This window comes from Daphnia pulex, chromosome 2 (genome assembly GCF_021134715.1).
Source record: "Daphnia pulex isolate KAP4 chromosome 2, ASM2113471v1".
Taxonomy (NCBI): Eukaryota; Metazoa; Arthropoda; class Branchiopoda; order Diplostraca; family Daphniidae; genus Daphnia; species Daphnia pulex.
The window spans coordinates 11,626,454-11,644,928 of NC_060018.1; the positions used below are offsets into that span (position 1 = coordinate 11,626,454).

The 18,475-nt window shown below is 41.8% G+C and overlaps 2 protein-coding genes and 14 non-coding genes across 16 annotated transcripts in view; 2 read left to right on the forward strand and 14 right to left on the reverse strand.

Moving 5' to 3' along the window:
• The window catches only part of LOC124203399 (mRNA-capping enzyme-like), an 80,941-nt gene that overhangs the window by 62,079 nt on the left and 387 nt on the right, over positions 1-18,475 (forward strand). The window lies entirely within an intron of this gene.
• Positions 410-482, reverse strand: Trnar-acg. The gene has a single exon. It is a non-coding gene; the product is annotated as a tRNA-Arg (tRNA).
• Trnar-acg lies at positions 935-1,007 on the reverse strand. The gene has a single exon. It is a non-coding gene; the product is annotated as a tRNA-Arg (tRNA).
• On the reverse strand, positions 1,462-1,534 carry Trnar-acg. Its single transcript has one exon. It is a non-coding gene; the product is annotated as a tRNA-Arg (tRNA).
• Positions 1,987-2,059, reverse strand: Trnar-acg. The gene has a single exon. It is a non-coding gene; the product is annotated as a tRNA-Arg (tRNA).
• On the reverse strand, positions 2,514-2,586 carry Trnar-acg. Its single transcript has one exon. It is a non-coding gene; the product is annotated as a tRNA-Arg (tRNA).
• Trnar-acg lies at positions 3,039-3,111 on the reverse strand. Its single transcript has one exon. It is a non-coding gene; the product is annotated as a tRNA-Arg (tRNA).
• Trnar-acg lies at positions 3,564-3,636 on the reverse strand. Its single transcript has one exon. It is a non-coding gene; the product is annotated as a tRNA-Arg (tRNA).
• Positions 4,615-4,687, reverse strand: Trnar-acg. Its single transcript has one exon. It is a non-coding gene; the product is annotated as a tRNA-Arg (tRNA).
• On the reverse strand, positions 5,142-5,214 carry Trnar-acg. Its single transcript has one exon. It is a non-coding gene; the product is annotated as a tRNA-Arg (tRNA).
• Positions 6,717-6,789, reverse strand: Trnar-acg. The gene has a single exon. It is a non-coding gene; the product is annotated as a tRNA-Arg (tRNA).
• On the reverse strand, positions 7,765-7,837 carry Trnar-acg. Its single transcript has one exon. It is a non-coding gene; the product is annotated as a tRNA-Arg (tRNA).
• On the reverse strand, positions 8,290-8,362 carry Trnar-acg. The gene has a single exon. It is a non-coding gene; the product is annotated as a tRNA-Arg (tRNA).
• Trnar-acg lies at positions 9,338-9,410 on the reverse strand. Its single transcript has one exon. It is a non-coding gene; the product is annotated as a tRNA-Arg (tRNA).
• On the reverse strand, positions 9,863-9,935 carry Trnar-acg. Its single transcript has one exon. It is a non-coding gene; the product is annotated as a tRNA-Arg (tRNA).
• On the forward strand, positions 10,702-12,809 carry LOC124203425 (mRNA-capping enzyme-like). The gene is made up of 6 exons (XM_046600120.1): positions 10,702-10,864; positions 11,285-11,822; positions 11,891-12,061; positions 12,127-12,227; positions 12,297-12,490; positions 12,573-12,809. Exons 1-6 carry the CDS (start codon positions 10,845-10,847, stop codon positions 12,650-12,652), a joined length of 1,104 nt encoding a protein of 367 aa, XP_046456076.1. The 5' UTR covers positions 10,702-10,844; the 3' UTR covers positions 12,653-12,809.

An 18,475-nucleotide genomic window follows, 5' to 3' on the forward strand; every position in this document is an offset into this window, starting at 1 on the left:
TTTCTCCGGATCCGAGGGATGAATTTTTGGGAATGAAACTTTAAACTCGATGGGCTCTATGGACTGTGGAACACATTCATCCTTTTTTGTTCTTAATTTTTCCATCTCGTGATCTTCTAATAAATCTGGAAAATGTTGTTTGATTGCCAGGTTGTTTAGCAATATGTATACGACTATATTAATTTCAAGCAAAGAGTTCCATCCACGACGGATCCACATCAACGTGTGAAACAAGATAAAACGTTCTTATTACTAAATTAAAAGTTAGAAAAGAAAAATACGCTTTTCTCTTAATTTGGATTTTATTTAGAATACTTTTATTTCTTGTATTTCTGTTTAATTATTCAATCCTATGGAACCCATTAACGATTCGTTTAGATTCTTAAGCTTTTATTTTCCACAATTCGTATGAACGTGCCAGGGATCGAACCTGGAATCTCCTGCTCCGTAGGCAGGCGCCTTATCCATTGGGCCACACGTCCTGTAATCCACTTAATTTTGGTCCTTGAAAATTTCCATACCTAATTTCTCCGGATCCGAGGGATGAATTTTTGGGAATGAAACTTTAAACTCGATGGGCTCTATGGACTGTGGAACACATTCATCCTTTTTTGTTCTTAATTTTTCCATCTCGTGATCTTCTAACAAATCTGGAAAATGTTGTTTGATTGCCAGGTTGTTTAGCAATATGTATACGACTATATTAATTTCAAGCAAAGAGTTCCATCCACGACGGATCCACATCAACGTGTGAAACAAGATAAAACGTTCTTATTACTAAATTAAAAGTTAGAAAAGAAAAATACGCTTTTCTCTTCATTGGGATTTTATATAGAATACTTTTATTTCTTGTATTTCTGTTTAATTATTCAATCCTATGGAACCCATTAACGATTCGTTTAGATTCTTAAGCATTCATTTTCCACAATTCGTATGAACGTGCCAGGGATCGAACCTGGAATCTCCTGCTCCGTAGGCAGGCGCCTTATCCATTGGGCCACACGTCCTGTAATCCACTTAATTTTTGTCCTTGAAAATTTCCATACCTAATTTCTCCTTATCCGAGGGATGAATTTTTGGGAATGAAACTTTAAACTCGATGGGCTCTATGGACTGTGGAACACATTCATCCTTTTTTGTTCTTAATTTTTCCATCTCGTGATTCTCTAACAAATCTGGAAAACGTTGTTTGATTGCCAAGTATTGTTTAGCAATATGTATACGACTATATTAATTTCAAGCACAGAGTTCCATCCACGACGGATCCACATCAACATGTGAAACAAGATTAAACGTTCTTATTACTAAATTAAAAGTTAAAAAAGAAATATACGCTTTGCTCTTAACTGGGATGTTTTTTCGAATACTTTTATTTCTTGTATTTCTGTTTAATTAATCAATCCTATGGAACCCATTAACGATTCGTTTAGATTCCTAAGCTTACATTTTCCACAATTCGTATGAACGTGCCAGGGATCGAACCTGGAATCTCCTGCTCCGTAGGCAGGCGCCTTATCCATTGGGCCACACGTCCTGTAATCCACTTAATTTTGGTCCTTGAAAATTTCCATACCTAATTTCTCCGGATCCGAGGGATGAATTTTTTGGAATGAAACTTTAAACTCGATGGGCTCTATGGACTGTGGAACACATTCATCCTTTTTTGTTCTTAATTTTTCCATCTCGTGATCTTCTAACAAATCTGGAAAATGTTGTTTGATTGCCAGGTTGTTTAGCAATATGTATACGACTATATTAATTTTAAGCACAGAGTTCCATCCACGACGGATCCACATCAACGTGTGAAAAAAGATAAAACGTTCTTATTACTAAATTAAAAGTTAGAAAAGAAAAATACGCTTTTCTCTTAATTGGGATTTTATATAGAATACTTTTATTTCTTGTATTTCTGTTTAATTATTCAATCCTATGGAACCCATTAACGATTCGTTTAGATTCTTAAGCTTTCATTTTCCACAATTCGTATGAACGTGCCAGGGATCGAACCTGGAATCTCCTGCTCCGTAGGCAGGCGCCTTATCCATTGGGCCACACGTCCTGTAATCCACTTAATTTTTGTCCTTGAAAATTTCCATACCTAATTTCTCCTTATCCGAGGGATGAATTTTTGGGAATGAAACTTTAAACTCGATGGGCTCTATGGACTGTGGAACACATTCATCCTTTTTTGTTCTTAATTTTTCCATCTCGTGATCCTCTAACAAATCTGGAAAACGTTGTTTGATTGCCAGGTATTGTTTAGCAATATGTATACGACTATATTAATTTCAAGCACAGAGTTCCATCCACGACGGATCCACATCAACATGTGAAACAAGATTTAACGTTCTTATTACTAAATTAAAAGTTAGAAAAGAAATATACGCTTTGCTCTTAACTGGGATGTTTTTTCGAATACTTTTATTTCTTGTATTTCTGTTTAATTATTCAATCCTATGGAACCCATTAACGATTCGTTTAGATTCCTAAGCTTACATTTTCCACAATTCGTATGAACGTGCCAGGGATCGAACCTGGAATCTCCTGCTCCGTAGGCAGGCGCCTTATCCATTGGGCCACACGTCCTGTAATCCACTTAATTTTGGTCCTTGAAAATTTCCATACCTAATTTCTCCGGATCCGAGGGATGAATTTTTGGGAATGAAACTTTAAACTCGATGGGCTCTATGGACTGTGGAACACATTCATCCTTTTTTGTTCTTAATTTTTCCATCTCGTGATCTTCTAACAAATCTGGAAAATGTTGTTTGATTGCCAGGTTATTTAGCAATATGTATACGACTATATTAATTTCAAGCAAAGAGTTCCATCCACGACGGATCCACATCAACGTGTGAAACAAGATAAAACGTTCTTATTACTAAATTAAAAGTTAGAAAAGAAAAATACGCTTTTCTCTTAATTTGGATTTTATTTAGAATACTTTTATTTCTTGTATTTCTGTTTAATTATTCAATCCTATGGAACCCACTAACGATTCGTTTAGATTCTTAAGCTTTCATTTTCCACAATTCGTATGAACGTGCCAGGGATCGAACCTGGAATCTCCTGCTCCGTAGGCAGGCGCCTTATCCATTGGGCCACACGTCCTGTAATCCACTTAATTTTTGTCCTTGAAAATTTCCATACCTAATTTCTCCGGATCCGAGGGATGAATTTTTGGGAATGAAACTTTAAACTCGATGGGCTCTATGGACTGTGGAACACATTCATCCTTTTTTGTTCTTAATTTTTCCATCTCGTGATCTTCTAACAAATCTGGAAAATGTTGTTTGATTGCCAGGTTGTTTAGCAATATGTATACGACTATATTAATTTCAAGCAAAGAGTTCCATCCACGACGGATCCACATCAACGTGTGAAACAAGATAAAACGTTATTATTACTAAATTAAAAGTTAGAAAAGAAAAATACGCTTTTCTCTTAATTGGGATTTTATTTCAAATACTTTTATTTCTTGTATTTCTGTTTAATTATTCAATCCTATGGAACCCATTAACGATTCGTTTAGATTCTTAAGCTTTCATTTTCCACAATTCGTATGAACGTGCCAGGGATCGAACCTGGAATCTCCTGCTCCGTAGGCAGGCGCCTTATCCATTGGGCCACACGTCCTGTATTCCACTTAATTTTTGTCCTTGAAAATTTCCATACCTAATTTCTCCGGATCCGAGGGATGAATTTTTGAGAATGAAACTTTAAACTCGATGGGCTCTATGGACTGTGGAACACATTCATCCTTTTTTGTTCTTAATTTTTCCATCTCGTGATCCTCTAACAAATCTGGAAAATGTTGTTTGATTGCCAGGTTGTTTAGCAATATGTATACGACTATATTAATTTCAAGCAAAGAGTTCCATCCACGACGGCTCCACATCAACGTGTGAAACAAGATAAAACGTTCTTATTACTAAATTAAAAGTTAGAAAAGAAAAATACGCTTTTCTCTTAATTGGGATTTTATTTCGAATACTTTTATTTCTTGTATTTCTGTTTAATTATTCAATCCTATGGAACCCATTAACGATTCGTTTAGATTCTTAAGCTTTCATTTTCCACAATTCGTATGAACGTGCCAGGGATCGAACCTGGAATCTCCTGCTCCGTAGGCAGGCGCCTTATCCATTGGGCCACACTTCCTGTAATCCACTTAATTTTGGTCCTTGAAAATTTCCATACCTAATTTCTCCGGATCCGAGGGATGAATTTTTGGGAATGAAACTTTAAACTCGATGGGCTCTATGGACTGTGGAACACATTCATCCTTTTTTTGTTGTTAATTTTTCCATCTCGTGATCTTCTAACAAATCTGGAAAATGTTGTTTGATTGCCAGGTTGTTTAGCAATATGTATACGACTATATTAATTTTAAGCACAGAGTTCCATCCACGACGGATCCACATCAACGTGTGAAACAAGATAAAACGTTCTTATTACTAAATTAAAAATTAGAAAAGAAAAATACGCTTTGCTCTTAACTGGGATTTTATTTCGAATACTTTTATTTCTTGTATTTCTGTTTAATTATTCAATCCTATGGAACCCATTAACGATTCGTTTAGAATCTTAAGCTTTCATTTTCCACCATTCGTATGAACGTGCCAGGGATCGAACCTGGAATCTCCTGCTCCGTAGGCAGGCGCCTTATCCATTGGGCCACACGTCCTGTAATCCACTTAATTTTTGTCCTTGAAAATTTCCATACCTAATTTCTCCTTATCCGAGGGATGAATTTTTGGGAATGAAACTTTAAACTCGATGGGCTCTATGGACTGTGGAACACATTCATCCTTTTTTGTTCTTAATTTTTCCATCTCGTGATCCTCTAACAAATCTGGAAAACGTTGTTTGATTGCCAGGTATTGTTTAGCAATATGTATACGACTATATTAATTTCAAGCACAGAGTTCCATCCACGACGGATCCACATCAACATGTGAAACAAGATTTAACGTTCTTATTACTAAATTAAAAGTTAGAAAAGAAATATACGCTTTGCTCTTAACTGGGATGTTTTTTCGAATACTTTTATTTCTTGTATTTCTGTTTAATTATTCAATCCTATGGAACCCATTAACGATTCGTTTAGATTCCTAAGCTTACATTTTCCACAATTCGTATGAACGTGCCAGGGATCGAACCTGGAATCTCCTGCTCCGTAGGCAGGCGCCTTATCCATTGGGCCACACGTCCTGTAATCCACTTAATTTTGGTCCTTGAAAATTTCCATACCTAATTTCTCCGGATCCGAGGGATGAATTTTTGGGAATGAAACTTTAAACTCGATGGGCTCTATGGACTGTGGAACACATTCATCCTTTTTTGTTCTTAATTTTTCCATCTCGTGATCTTCTAACAAATCTGGAAAATGTTGTTTGATTGCCAGGTTGTTTGGCAATATGTATACGACTATATTAATTTTAAGCACAGAGTTCCATCCACGACGGATCCACATCAACGTGTGAAACAAGATAAAACGTTCTTATTACTAAATTAAAAATTAGAAAAGAAAAATACGCTTTGCTCTTAACTGGGATTTTATTTCGAATACTTTTATTTCTTGTATTTCTGTTTAATTATTCAATCCTATGGAACCCATTAACGATTCGTTTAGATTCTTAAGCTTTCATTTTCCACAATTCGTATGAACGTGCCAGGGATCGAACCTGGAATCTCCTGCTCCGTAGGCAGGCGCCTTATCCATTGGGCCACACTTCCTGTAATCCACTTAATTTTGGTCCTTGAAAATTTCCATACCTAATTTCTCCGGATCCGAGGGATGAATTTTTGGGAATGAAACTTTAAACTCGATGGGCTCTATGGACTGTGGAACACATTCATCCTTTTTTGTTCTTAATTTTTCCATCTCGTGATCCTCTAACAAATCTGGAAAATGTTGTTTGATTGCCAGGTTATTTAGCAATATGTATACGACTATATTAATTTCAAGCAAAGAGTTCCATCTACGACGGATCCACATCAACGTGTGAAACAAGATAAAACGTTCTTATTACTTAATTAAAAATTAGAAAAGAAAAAAACGCTTTGCTCTTAACTGGGATTTTATTTAGAATACTTTTATTTCTTGTACTTCTGTTTAATTATTCAAACCTATGGAACCCATTAACGATTCGTTTAGATTCTTAAGCTTTCATTTTCCACAATTCGTATGAACGTGCCAGGGATCGAACCTGGAATCTCCTGTTCCGTAGGCAGGCGCCTTATCCATTGGGCCACACGTCCTGTAATCCACTTAATTTTGGTCCTTGAAAATTTCCATACCTAATTTCTCCGGATCCGAGGGATGAATTTTTGGGAATGAAACTTTAAACTCGATTGGCTCTATGGACTGTGGAACACATTCATCCTTTTTTGTTCTTAATTTTTCCATCTCGTGATCTTCTAACAAATCTGGAAAATGTTGTTTGATTGCCAGGTTGTTTAGCAATATGTATACGACTATATTAATTTTAAGCACAGAGTTCCATCCACGACGGATCCACATCAACGTGTGAAACAAGATAAAACGTTCTTATTACTAAATTAAAAATTAGAAAAGAAAAATACGCTTTGCTCTTAACTGGGATTTTATTTCGAATACTTTTATTTCTTGTATTTCTGTTTAATTATTCAATCCTATGGAACCCATTAACGATTCGTTTAGATTCTTAAGCTTTCATTTTCCACAATTCGTATGAACGTGCCAGGGATCGAACCTGGAATCTCCTGCTCCGTAGGCAGGCGCCTTATCCATTAGGCCACACGTCCTGTAATCTACTTAATTTTGGTCCTTGAAAATTTCCATACCTAATTTCTCCGGATCCGAGGGATGAATTTTTGGGAATGAAACTTTAAACTCGATGGGCTCTATGGACTGTGGAACACATTCATCCTTTTTTGTTCTTAATTTTTCCATCTCGTGATCTTCTAACAAATCTGGAAAATGTTGTTTGATTGCCAGGTTGTTTAGCAATATGTATACGACTATATTAATTTTAAGCACAGAGTTCCATCCACGACGGATCCACATCAACGTGTGAAACAAGATAAAACGTTCTTATTACTAAATTAAAAATTAGAAAAGAAAAATACGCTTTGCTCTTAACTGGGATTTTATTTCGAATACTTTTATTTCTTGTATTTCTGTTTAATTATTCAATCCTATCGAACCCATTAACGATTCGTTTAGATTCTTAAGCTTACATTTTCCACAATTTGTATGAACGTGCCAGGGATCGAACCTGGAATCTCCTGCTCCGTAGACGCGCCTTATCCATTGGGCCACACGTCCTATCTTCCACTTAATTTTTGTCCTTGAAAATTTCCATACCTAATTTCTCCGGATCCGAGAGATGAATTTTTGGGAATGAAACTTTAAACTCGATGGGCTCTATGGACTGTGGAACACATTCATCCTTTTTTGTTCATAATTTTTCCATCTCGTGATCTTCTAACAAATCTGGAAAATGTTGTTTGATTGCCAGGTTGTTTGGCAATATGTATACGACTATATTAATTTTAAGCACAGAGTTCCATCCACGACGGATCCACATCAACGTGTGAAACAAGATAAAACGTTCTTATTACTAAATTAAAAATTAGAAAAGAAAAATACGCTTTGCTCTTAACTGGGATTTTATTTCGAATACTTTTATTTCTTGTATTTCTGTTTAATTATTCAATCCTATGGAACCCATTAACGATTCGTTTAGATTCTTAAGCTTTCATTTTCCACAATTCGTATGAACGTGCCAGGGATCGAACCTGGAATCTCCTGCTCCGTAGGCAGGCGCCTTATCCATTGGGCCACACGTCCTGTAATCCACTTAATTTTGGTCCTTGAAAATTTCCATACCTAATTTCTCCGGATCCGAGGGATGAATTTTTGGGAATGAAACTTTAAACTCGATGGGCTCTATGGACTGTGGAACACATTCATCCTTTTTTGTTCTTAATTTTTCCATCTCGTGATCTTCTAACAAATCTGGAAAATGTTGTTTGATTGCCAGGTTGTTTAGCAATATGTATACGACTATATTAATTTTAAGCACAGAGTTCCATCCACGACGGATCCACATCAACGTGTGAAACAAGATAAAACGTTCTTATTACTAAATTAAAAATTAGAAAAGAAAAATACGCTTTGCTCTTAACTGGGATTTTATTTCGAATACTTTTATTTCTTGTATTTCTGTTTAATTATTCAATCCTATGGAACCCATTAACGATTCGTTTAGATTCTTAAGCTTTCATTTTCCACAATTCGTATGAACGTGCCAGGGATCGAACCTGGAATCTCCTGCTCCGTAGGCAGGCGCCTTATCCATTGGGCCACACGTCCTGTAATCCACTTAATTTTGGTCCTTGAAAATTTCCATACCTAATTTCTCCGGATCCGAGGGATGAATTTTTGGGAATGAAACTTTAAACTCGATGGGCTCTATGGACTGTGGAACACATTCATCCTTTTTTGTTCTTAATTTTTCCATCTCGTGATCTTCTAACAAATCTGGAAAATGTTGTTTGATTGCCAGGTTGTTTAGCAATATGTATACGACTATATTAATTTTAAGCACAGAGTTCCATCCACGACGGATCCACATCAACGTGTGAAACAAGATAAAACGTTCTTATTACTAAATTAAAAATTAGAAAAGAAAAATACGCTTTGCTCTTAACTGGGATTTTATTTCGAATACTTTTATTTCTTGTATTTCTGTTTAATTATTCAATCCTATCGAACCCATTAACGATTCGTTTAGATTCTTAAGCTTACATTTTCCACAATTTGTATGAACGTGCCAGGGATCGAACCTGGAATCTCCTGCTCCGTAGACGCGCCTTATCCATTGGGCCACACGTCCTATCTTCCACTTAATTTTTGTCCTTGAAAATTTCCATACCTAATTTCTCCGGATCCGAGAGATGAATTTTTGGGAATGAAACTTTAAACTCGATGGGCTCTATGGACTGTGGAACACATTCATCCTTTTTTGTTCATAATTTTTCCATCTCGTGATCCTCTAACAAATCTGGAAAATGTTGTTTGATTGCCAGGTTGTTTGGCAATATGTATACGACTATATTAATTTTAAGCACAGAGTTCCATCCACGACGGATCCACATCAACGTGTGAAACAAGATAAAACGTTCTTATTACTAAATTAAAAATTAGAAAAGAAAAATACGCTTTGCTCTTAACTGGGATTTTATTTCGAATACTTTTATTTCTTGTATTTCTGTTTAATTATTCAATCCTATGGAACCCATTAACGATTCGTTTAGATTCTTAAGCTTTCATTTTCCACAATTCGTATGAACGTGCCAGGGATCGAACCTGGAATCTCCTGCTCCGTAGGCAGGCGCCTTATCCATTGGGCCACACGTCCTGTAATCCACTTAATTTTGGTCCTTGAAAATTTCCATACCTAATTTCTCCGGATCCGAGGGATGAATTTTTGGGAATGAAACTTTAAACTCGATGGGCTCTATGGACTGTGGAACACATTCATCCTTTTTTGTTCTTAATTTTTCCATCTCGTGATCTTCTAACAAATCTGGAAAATGTTGTTTGATTGCCAGGTTGTTTAGCAATATGTATACGACTATATTAATTTTAAGCACAGAGTTCCATCCACGACGGATCCACATCAACGTGTGAAACAAGATAAAACGTTCTTATTACTAAATTAAAAATTAGAAAAGAAAAATACGCTTTGCTCTTAACTGGGATTTTATTTCGAATACTTTTATTTCTTGTATTTCTGTTTAATTATTCAATCCTATGGAACCCATTAACGATTCGTTTAGATTCTTAAGCTTTCATTTTCCACAATTCGTATGAACGTGCCAGGGATCGAACCTGGAATCTCCTGCTCCGTAGGCAGGCGCCTTATCCATTGGGCCACACGTCCTGTAATCCACTTAATTTTGGTCCTTGAAAATTTCCATACCTAATTTCTCCGGATCCGAGGGATGAATTTTTGGGAATGAAACTTTAAACTCGATGGGCTCTATGGACTGTGGAACACATTCATCCTTTTTTGTTCTTAATTTTTCCATCTCGTGATCTTCTAACAAATCTGGAAAATGTTGTTTGATTGCCAGGTTGTTTAGCAATATGTATACGACTATATTAATTTTAAGCACAGAGTTCCATCCACGACGGATCCACATCAACGTGTGAAACAAGATAAAACGTTCTTATTACTAAATTAAAAATTAGAAAAGAAAAATACGCTTTGCTCTTAACTGGGATTTTATTTCGAATACTTTTATTTCTTGTATTTCTGTTTAATTATTCAATCCTATCGAACCCATTAACGATTCGTTTAGATTCTTAAGCTTACATTTTCCACAATTTGTATGAACGTGCCAGGGATCGAACATGGAATCTCCTGCTCCGTAGGCAGGCGCCTTATCCATTGGGCCACACATCCGTTGCAATATCCGTAACGTGTTCCTTCATTAATATTATTTGCTTTCTATCCTGGGTGGATTTTTTTTGTATAAAAAATTCAACTCGATAGGCGTCGATAGGTTTTATAGTGTATGGTTCAGTTTAGTATACATGTTTCTTTGCTTAAGTAATATTTTAGTCAACTGGTTGGAAAATAATATCCGGTGTATTGTAATCTTATGTTGAATGTTGATCTATTGAATTGTCTTTGTCTTTTTGTCAGTCGCACTCCGAACTCCAAGGATTCAGGTAACGCGCTAACTGCGGGACGAATACTACAAATCTTCAATCAGTTTTTACGCAAAGGTCAAGATAGACTGTCTTTGCTGTTGAGCCGTACCGTTGTTGACAAGCATTTTCGAAGATGGAACGCCGTGCTAGGAGGTATCTTACTCGATATTATTTTTTTTTTACGGGGAGTCAATGGGGTTGTCCTCAACCGTCACAAACGTCATTTTTTTAAATGTTAGTATATGTTAGTTCTCTTCTCTACCGGCCTATTAAGTACCTAATAAATTTTAGTCGAAATATTTTCACATATTTTAATAGTTAGTTTAAATGAGTATAGGCTCTTGTGAGTGCTGGTGAGTAGTATTTAAAATAGCTTTCTTTGCGCAATGTCGTAGGTCGTACCCGAAAGATTATTGGGATGACAACGCACATTGAGATAGTTGGAACATATATGCCCAAATGAATCAGGGTGATACGTTGTTTAAATAGTTTACCCAAAATCGAACGATAACGAAATTTAAAAATAAAAAAATAACCGGATTTATCTACCAACATTTTTAATGTTTATTAAAGGACAACATTCACTCGGATCAACCCTGACACCAAATTTCTGGATGACGAAGACGTTGAGGGGGTACATCTTGTTCATGACTTTGACCTGGTTCGTGAAATGCAAGTGCGTTTGGGAAAATTCGCCAAAGGTCAGGCTGTTTTTTTCCCTGTAATGTGGCCCGTCTCCTTGTCCATGAAGAACGTCCAGTCGCTTGCATCGAAGCCTTATGTGGTGGGACCCAAGCCATCCGGACCGCGGTTTCTTCTTTACATTGATTCTTCCAGGGATATTTTCCTGGAGAATATGACGCAACACATTTTTCGTGTCGACGAAGATCACGCCATCAAGATAGAAACGTTTGACGGGAGACCAATCACCGACACTGTTCTCGATGGGGTCATATCAAGAGAGAAATCAGATGATGATGCCAGTTGTAATGGAAATATTAAGGAAGACGGAACTACCGGAAAATTGAAGTTTGTAATTCTGGACGCAATCAGGTGCAGCGGAAATGACCTGACTGGTTTGAACATCCTTGAACGAATCGCTTTTGTCAGGGTATAAGTTATTAATCTGTTTGGATTCGAATCATGTTTCTGATTACCTTCTGATTTTTGTGACAACAGGAAGAGATCATAATACCGATGACGTATACCATGGGAAAAGAGAACGAGGCATTTGACTTGGATATCGTCGAATATGAGGAAGCACACAGGACGGAAAATTTCTTGTCTGTTGAATACGCTCAGCGTTTCAAATATCCGTTGGATTTTTTTATTTTTTATCCAAAAAAGAAGGTTAATTAATCCACTGGCTTTTTCTTGTTGGTCTCTCCGTAATTTTTCCCCCTTTCATTATAAAGGGCTACAAATGCGACTCCAAATCCAACCACAATTTTAAGTGGCAGGAAAATGACAATCAAAAATGCAGTTTTCGACTTAAAATTCCAAAAGGAATAAAAAAGTGATGAAACAACCAATTTGTTAAAAATTTGAATTTGAATTGAATTTCCTAGTTCGTTAATATTTTTAGTCCGACAGAGGCCGAGCTTCATGTAGGGGGCCCAAAAACGAAATTCGAAATCAAATACGACATGATTAGACTGACAGATGAAATGAAAATGCTGGACGGATGCATTATTGATTGCCGCTATTTTGATCACCAATGGATCTTCATCAAGCAGCGCCATGACCGTAATCATCCCAATGGAAGTGAGGCAGTTAAGGGTAAACTCAGCTCTTTACATTTGTCGTCAAACGGAGATTTTAGTTTCCTTCTAGTGCTGATCTTTTTTTTACTTTTTTCTAGGGAAAATGGAAGCGCTTGAAAATCAAGTTTATCGTGATTTTCTTCTGACACATTTAAATATTGCTAGAGGTTTGGAGTAAAATTGTTGGTTTGCCAGGTTTGCCTAGCAATGGGTCGAGTTTATGTAGACGTAGTTATAATATCAATCATCGAGTCGATATTCTACAATAATATCGTAATTATATAATCAAACATTATATACTTTGTCCAATTAACAAAAATAAAAAAATGCACTGGTAATTTAAACAATATTTCAATTTATTTTTGCAAAAAAAGCGCCTAGTCAATGGCGAATTGATAATGTTGTAAAAGGGCGAACAAGGAAACCGGCAATGTAAATACACAACCAATGTGGCTGGCAGGAGGATCAACAGCGAAGGAGGGGGGGGAGGAGCGATTTCTTATTGAGCGATTTCTTCGAGCGATTATAAACTTACAGAGGAAATTAAAAAACTGGACGGGTGCTAGAATGAAGTCTGAAAGAGGCTGAATTCGAGAGCGATACAGGTGTGTATTCTCTCTACCAACGAGACGAGACCAACTGATCTTGTGATCAGAGGGAGGGGAGGGGGGCGACGTTGCCGAGTCATAGCATGTCTTTTTCCCCGTACATAAACGGAAAAGAATTTCTGAATTGTGATGTGACGGCGAGAAAACACTCCCAGGGACGAAACACGGGGAGCAAATAGATATGGGGAAATTGCTGAATTAAGAAACAAAAACGGGTCTCAAAGCCGACGTAAGAGAAGATGGACTCCAAGGAGAACAACGAACAAGAGAGACAGAGAAACAAACAGACAAAATATTAATTCAAGAAGCGATCTTGGCGGCCAGGCGACGCGAACGACGGAGAGTGGGCGAAGGCGCTGTCGGAGGGGCCGGACCAGGCTGCTGGAAGGGGGTAGTCGTAGATGAAGCGCTTGCTGGAGGTTGCGGCTGCGGAATCCGGTGGGAGATGACACGAAGAAAACGCCGATTGCGGCGGAACAAACGACCAGCTGGCGTTTTTACGATGTAATCCCGGAATGGCCCCACCTCGACTACGATCCCAGCAGTGGACCAACGTTTTGTTTTATGGTCTTGGATGAGCACGCTGTCGCCAATCACCAGGGGAGGAAGGGGGTGCGCGGAACGGTTGAAGTGCTGAATTTGAAGCTCCTTTGCATGTTGCGCACGCTTCTCCAATAACTCCGCGGCTTGCTGCCATTTCGGCGCGAATGAACGCCTGTGCGCGGGGAGGAGATCACGCGTTGGGCGGCTGAATACAATTTGTGATGGTGAAGCTCCACCCGACATAGGCGCGTTGCGGAAGAGAAGCAAAGCCTTGCCAAACTTGTCCGGGTCGAATGACCCCGACGACCAAGAGCCCGCGATGAGCTTCTTCATCGATTTGACGGCTGATTCCGCATAGCCATTGGACTGGGGGTGGTGGGGCGATGAACGGCCGTTACTAATATCCCAGTCGCGAAGGAACGCGAGAAACTCGTCGGACTTGAACTGCGGGCCTCCATCCGACCACAGTTTTACCGGGGCTCCGGCACCGCACGTGAAAAATGAACGGAGGGCGTCGATGACACGTCGCGTTGACGTGTTGGTGTCTGGAAACGGGAAGACTTGAGGCCAACCGCTGAACTGATCGGCCACAATTAAAAAATCACGACCGCGGTATGCGCCGAGATCGACGAATACAAACTCGAACGGTCTGGAGGCCGGAGCATGGGGAAGAAGAGGCTCCGCCGGATGAGATGGGAGACGCTCTGTGCAAGATGGGCAGGACTTCGCGGCCACGACGATATCGTTGTCCATTGAGGGCCAGTAGACGGAGAGACGGGCGCGCTGACGGAGTTTAGTGGCTCCTTGGTGCATTTGAAGTAAGCGCCGGATGATCTCCTGACGCAAGGAAGTCGGAATGACTACACGGGGGCCAACCAGGATGAGACCCTCCGCGTCGTCGACGGACAGCTGGCTCCGCACCTGCCAGAATGGACGAAGCTCAAGGGGAAGATTACACTTCTCGTTCGGGAATCCCTCAAGGACTGTTTGGCGGAGGGACAGCATAACCGGATCGGCCGAGGTAGCCGATGCAACGGAGGACAGCAAAATGTCGGGACTGGCGTCGTTGGAACCCTCCATTGTATCCAATAAACTGATGCGGGCTGAAAACGATTGCGGGCCCTCCGCGATCTCGTCGGAAGCGGAAGGATGATCAACCGGGGAGCGCGACAGGGCATCAGCCATCACATTGTTCTTCCCCGGCACCCAAATAGCGACGAAGGAGTAACGCTGCATGGAAAGGCGAAGACGTAGAATTCTGGGATTATCCAGCTTATCCAGGTGATAATCGTTGAGGATCGGAATTAACGGGCGATGATCGGTAACGAGCTGGAAGGTGGGGAGGCCTTCGAGAAACTGGCGGCATTTGCGCATTGCCCAAGCCGCGGCCAGGCATTCCAGCTCGATCATCGCGTACCTGGATTCTGCATCAGATAGGAAACGGGATCCCGCCTGCACGACGTTCCAGCTCCCATCGGCTTTCTGTTGTCGGAGGATGAAACCGAGGCCACGGAGGCGGGATGCATCGACGTGAAGTGAGGTTGGGGAAGCCGGGTCGTAAAACGATAATTCGGAAGATGAAGATAGGGACTCACGGGCTGCTTTGAAGTCCTTCTCGTGTTGCATCGTCCACTCCCACACAAAATCTTTCCGAAGCAGAGGAGCCAGAGGGCGAAGAACGGGGGCCAAGTCGTCCGAAAAGTTTCCCACCTGCTGGCAGAGCCCGTGGAAGGCTCGCATCTCTGAAACACAAGTGGGAGCCGGGAATTCACGGATGGCCCTCAGTAAATCTGGGCTGGGGCGGAACCCGCTCTCACCTACCACGTAGCCACCGAACAACACTGAAGGCTGGGCAAAGACAACCTTGCGAACGTTAATGGCGATCTGGTGATCAGCGGCGAGGCGGAACAGGCGACGGACAAGGTCCACATGTTCTTCCCAAGTGGCGGAGAAAACCAGGATATCCTCGACGACGCGGCGACAGTTCGGGAAATCGTCGAAAATGTTTGCGAGACGTCTACCGTAGTCATCGCCAGCTAACGAAACGCCGAACGGGAGACGGTTGTACTTGTAACGGCCTAACGGTGTGGAGAACGTCGTCATGGCACTTGACTCCTCATCCAGCTCCACCTGGTGATAGCCCTTCAGGGCATCAATGACGGTGAAAAACTTCATCCCCGTTGGAATGGTCCGGACCGCCTGGAACGGAGTCGGGGAATCAAAGGTGGGCCGGATGATGCAGCGGTTGAGCGACGTAAAGTCGCCGCAAATGCGGATTCCGCCATCGTCCTTTGGGACAATAACGATTGGGTGGACCCACAATGTCGGCTCAGGCACTTTGCTAATGATGCCCTGGTCTTCCAGCGAGTCCAGCTCCTGTTTAACCCGCGGCATGAGAGGCACTGCAATGGGACGGGACCCGCGGATGGCAGAAGGGACAGCACCCTCCTTTAATTGAAAGTGGCACGGAGGACCACGCATGGGCCGGCACACTCCGTCGAAAATTGAAGGGCATTCCGCCATAAGAACGCGCAATGTAGCCATGGCGTCATCACGTGGGGCTGAAGCTGGCAAAGGCGGAGGCATAACCGCGGCTAACATGCATGAATGCGGATACTGTGCCGGTAGCATGCCGAATTGTTTTTGAGAAGCCTTGGAGAGTACAGGCTGTTGAAGGTCACGGAGGACATGGATGGCTGTGGCCACGGGGAGGGATGATCCACCGGACCAAGACAACGTGGCCGGGAAGTGACCAAGCGACGAAATAGCAGCCCCGGTGGCCGTGACTGCGTTTGGTCCGCCCTCAATGAGTTGAACGTGGTTGAAGTGGCTCCTATACATGGCGGCCGGGATGGCATCAATCGACGCCCCGGAGTCAGGGAGCACACGGATGAAAATACTGGAGTTGCTGGAAGCCGGGAAGACGCCAAGCTCGACCATGTCATCAGGAATGATGGAACAGATTGTGATGCTTCCAGCCATCTCAGGTTTCGGGGTTGAACTGCCGCCTTGGGTGCATACGGCCTGAAAGTGGCCCGTTTTGTGGCAACCTAGGCATTCCTTGCCGAAGGCGGGGCAATCTTCTTTAGCGTGACGAGAGGCTGACCCGCAATTCCAACATCCATACGGCTTAGTTCCAGGCGGATGCCAACGAGCTGCTGGACGTCCGCGCTGCTGATCCCGGTGTTGAGTGGCCGGCTTGCCCATAGGTGGTTTGGCTGCCGGAGTCTTTAGCTGGTGGACGGGGGCTGCACCACCCTGTTTGATGGTGGACGCCTGAAGCCGGGTGGCCTCCGCTGTACGGAGTGTTGTTAGCGCCCGATCCAGGGTTAAATTGGCTCCCCGCTCCAGTAGCTTACGGCGTACCTCGTCGTCGAAAACGCCAAAGACAACTTGGCCCAAAATGCGCGTGTTCTGGCAGGCGGCACAGCAATCTTTCTCGAACTCACATTTGCGCGCGAGATCACGCAAATCGCTGAGCCAGGAATCGGACGATTCAGTGTCACGCTGGACACGGGATGAGAATTTCTGGCGCCATACATGGCAATTCCGACCCGCATTGCACCTCTCCTGCAGCTTTCCAATGATGACGTCGGCATCTTTCAACTCGGTGGCTGTCAAGCCCATGGTGAGCACGGCTTTCAGCGTGGCATTGGAGAGGCAGGATAGTAAGATGTTGGCAACATATTCCGGTCGATCCGCTTGCGGCAGCGCAGTGTTGATGGTTGACAGAGCAAGGAATATATTCCACTGCTGGTGCCAGATCTCGAAGGAGTCTTTGAATTCCTCGATGTCTAGTGGAGGCGGCACGCCGTACGGCTTGAATGGCTTGGGAGGCATGGCGGGACACGGATTAACCCAAGACCTGGGCGACACGAGGGAATCACTGAACACTGCACGAAGGGTGGCACCGGCGTAGGATGATCACGACAGCGGAACGAATGGAGGAATGAATCACGTCGGGTGGGAGAATTGAAACACGCAGGTGAACGACGATGAATCGAGGAGCAGGAAACAAAAAATGAATTGAATGAAGAGAGCGTGTAGGGTTGAATTGGCAATGAGTGGTCGAAACGAGGGCGTGAAACAAGAAAACAGCACACTAGAGAACCGAAGGGACGGCAATGTGGAGATATGTGACGATAGGGGGCTGAATAGTGGGAGCAACTAAACCGCGGGATGAAATCCGCGTGGAACGGGTGGACGCGGAATAATTACGGCCATCAAACAAAACACAAACGAATATATGACGATAGGGGGTGGAATGGTGGGAGAAACTAAACCGCGGGATGAAATCCGCGTGGAACGGGTGGACGTGGAATGAATACGGCCAACAATTAAAAAGAAACAAATGGATTATCAGCAATAGAGACAGCCAAGAGAGAATCGAAATGAGAAAAAAAAATGGTGGGCACGCAACATGTGGGCCCTCTGTAAGGCGGAAAAAACTTGCGTATGAACGGTAGAGAAAGAAAAAAATGGTGGGCACGCAACATGTGGGCCCCTCAGTAAAGACACGACAATGAATCACAAAAAAAAAAAAATGAAATATGAAAAACAGTGGGTGAATGTGTGCAATAGTCCAACTATGAACGACGGAATGGATGACTCGCAGGACCACAAACGAACTCAATACTCAGCACACAACACAAAGGAAACAAGATGGCGGCCCCCACAAACCACGCTGGTTGCTGGGAGGGGGGTGGTTAGCAGCAATGGGCGCACCCAAGGGCCGGGGAAATCAACACAACACAAAATAAAATTGAACGAAAACACGGAGGGATGGATTGACGAGAGCAGGGAGAACGAAAAGGCTCGAAAACAAAATCAACTGCGCCATAGAATGAAGT

Bases quoted from the DNA above. Each gene is read 5' to 3' on its own strand.
- LOC124203425 (XM_046600120.1), top strand. From the start codon at position 10,845: ATGGAACGCCGTGCTAGGAG. The intron at 10,865-11,284 runs GTATCTTACTCG...TGTTTATTAAAG, and splicing joins ATGGAACGCCGTGCTAGGAG to GACAACATTCACTCGGATCA. The intron at 12,228-12,296 runs GTGATGAAACAA...TAATATTTTTAG, and splicing joins ATTCCAAAAGGAATAAAAAA to TCCGACAGAGGCCGAGCTTC.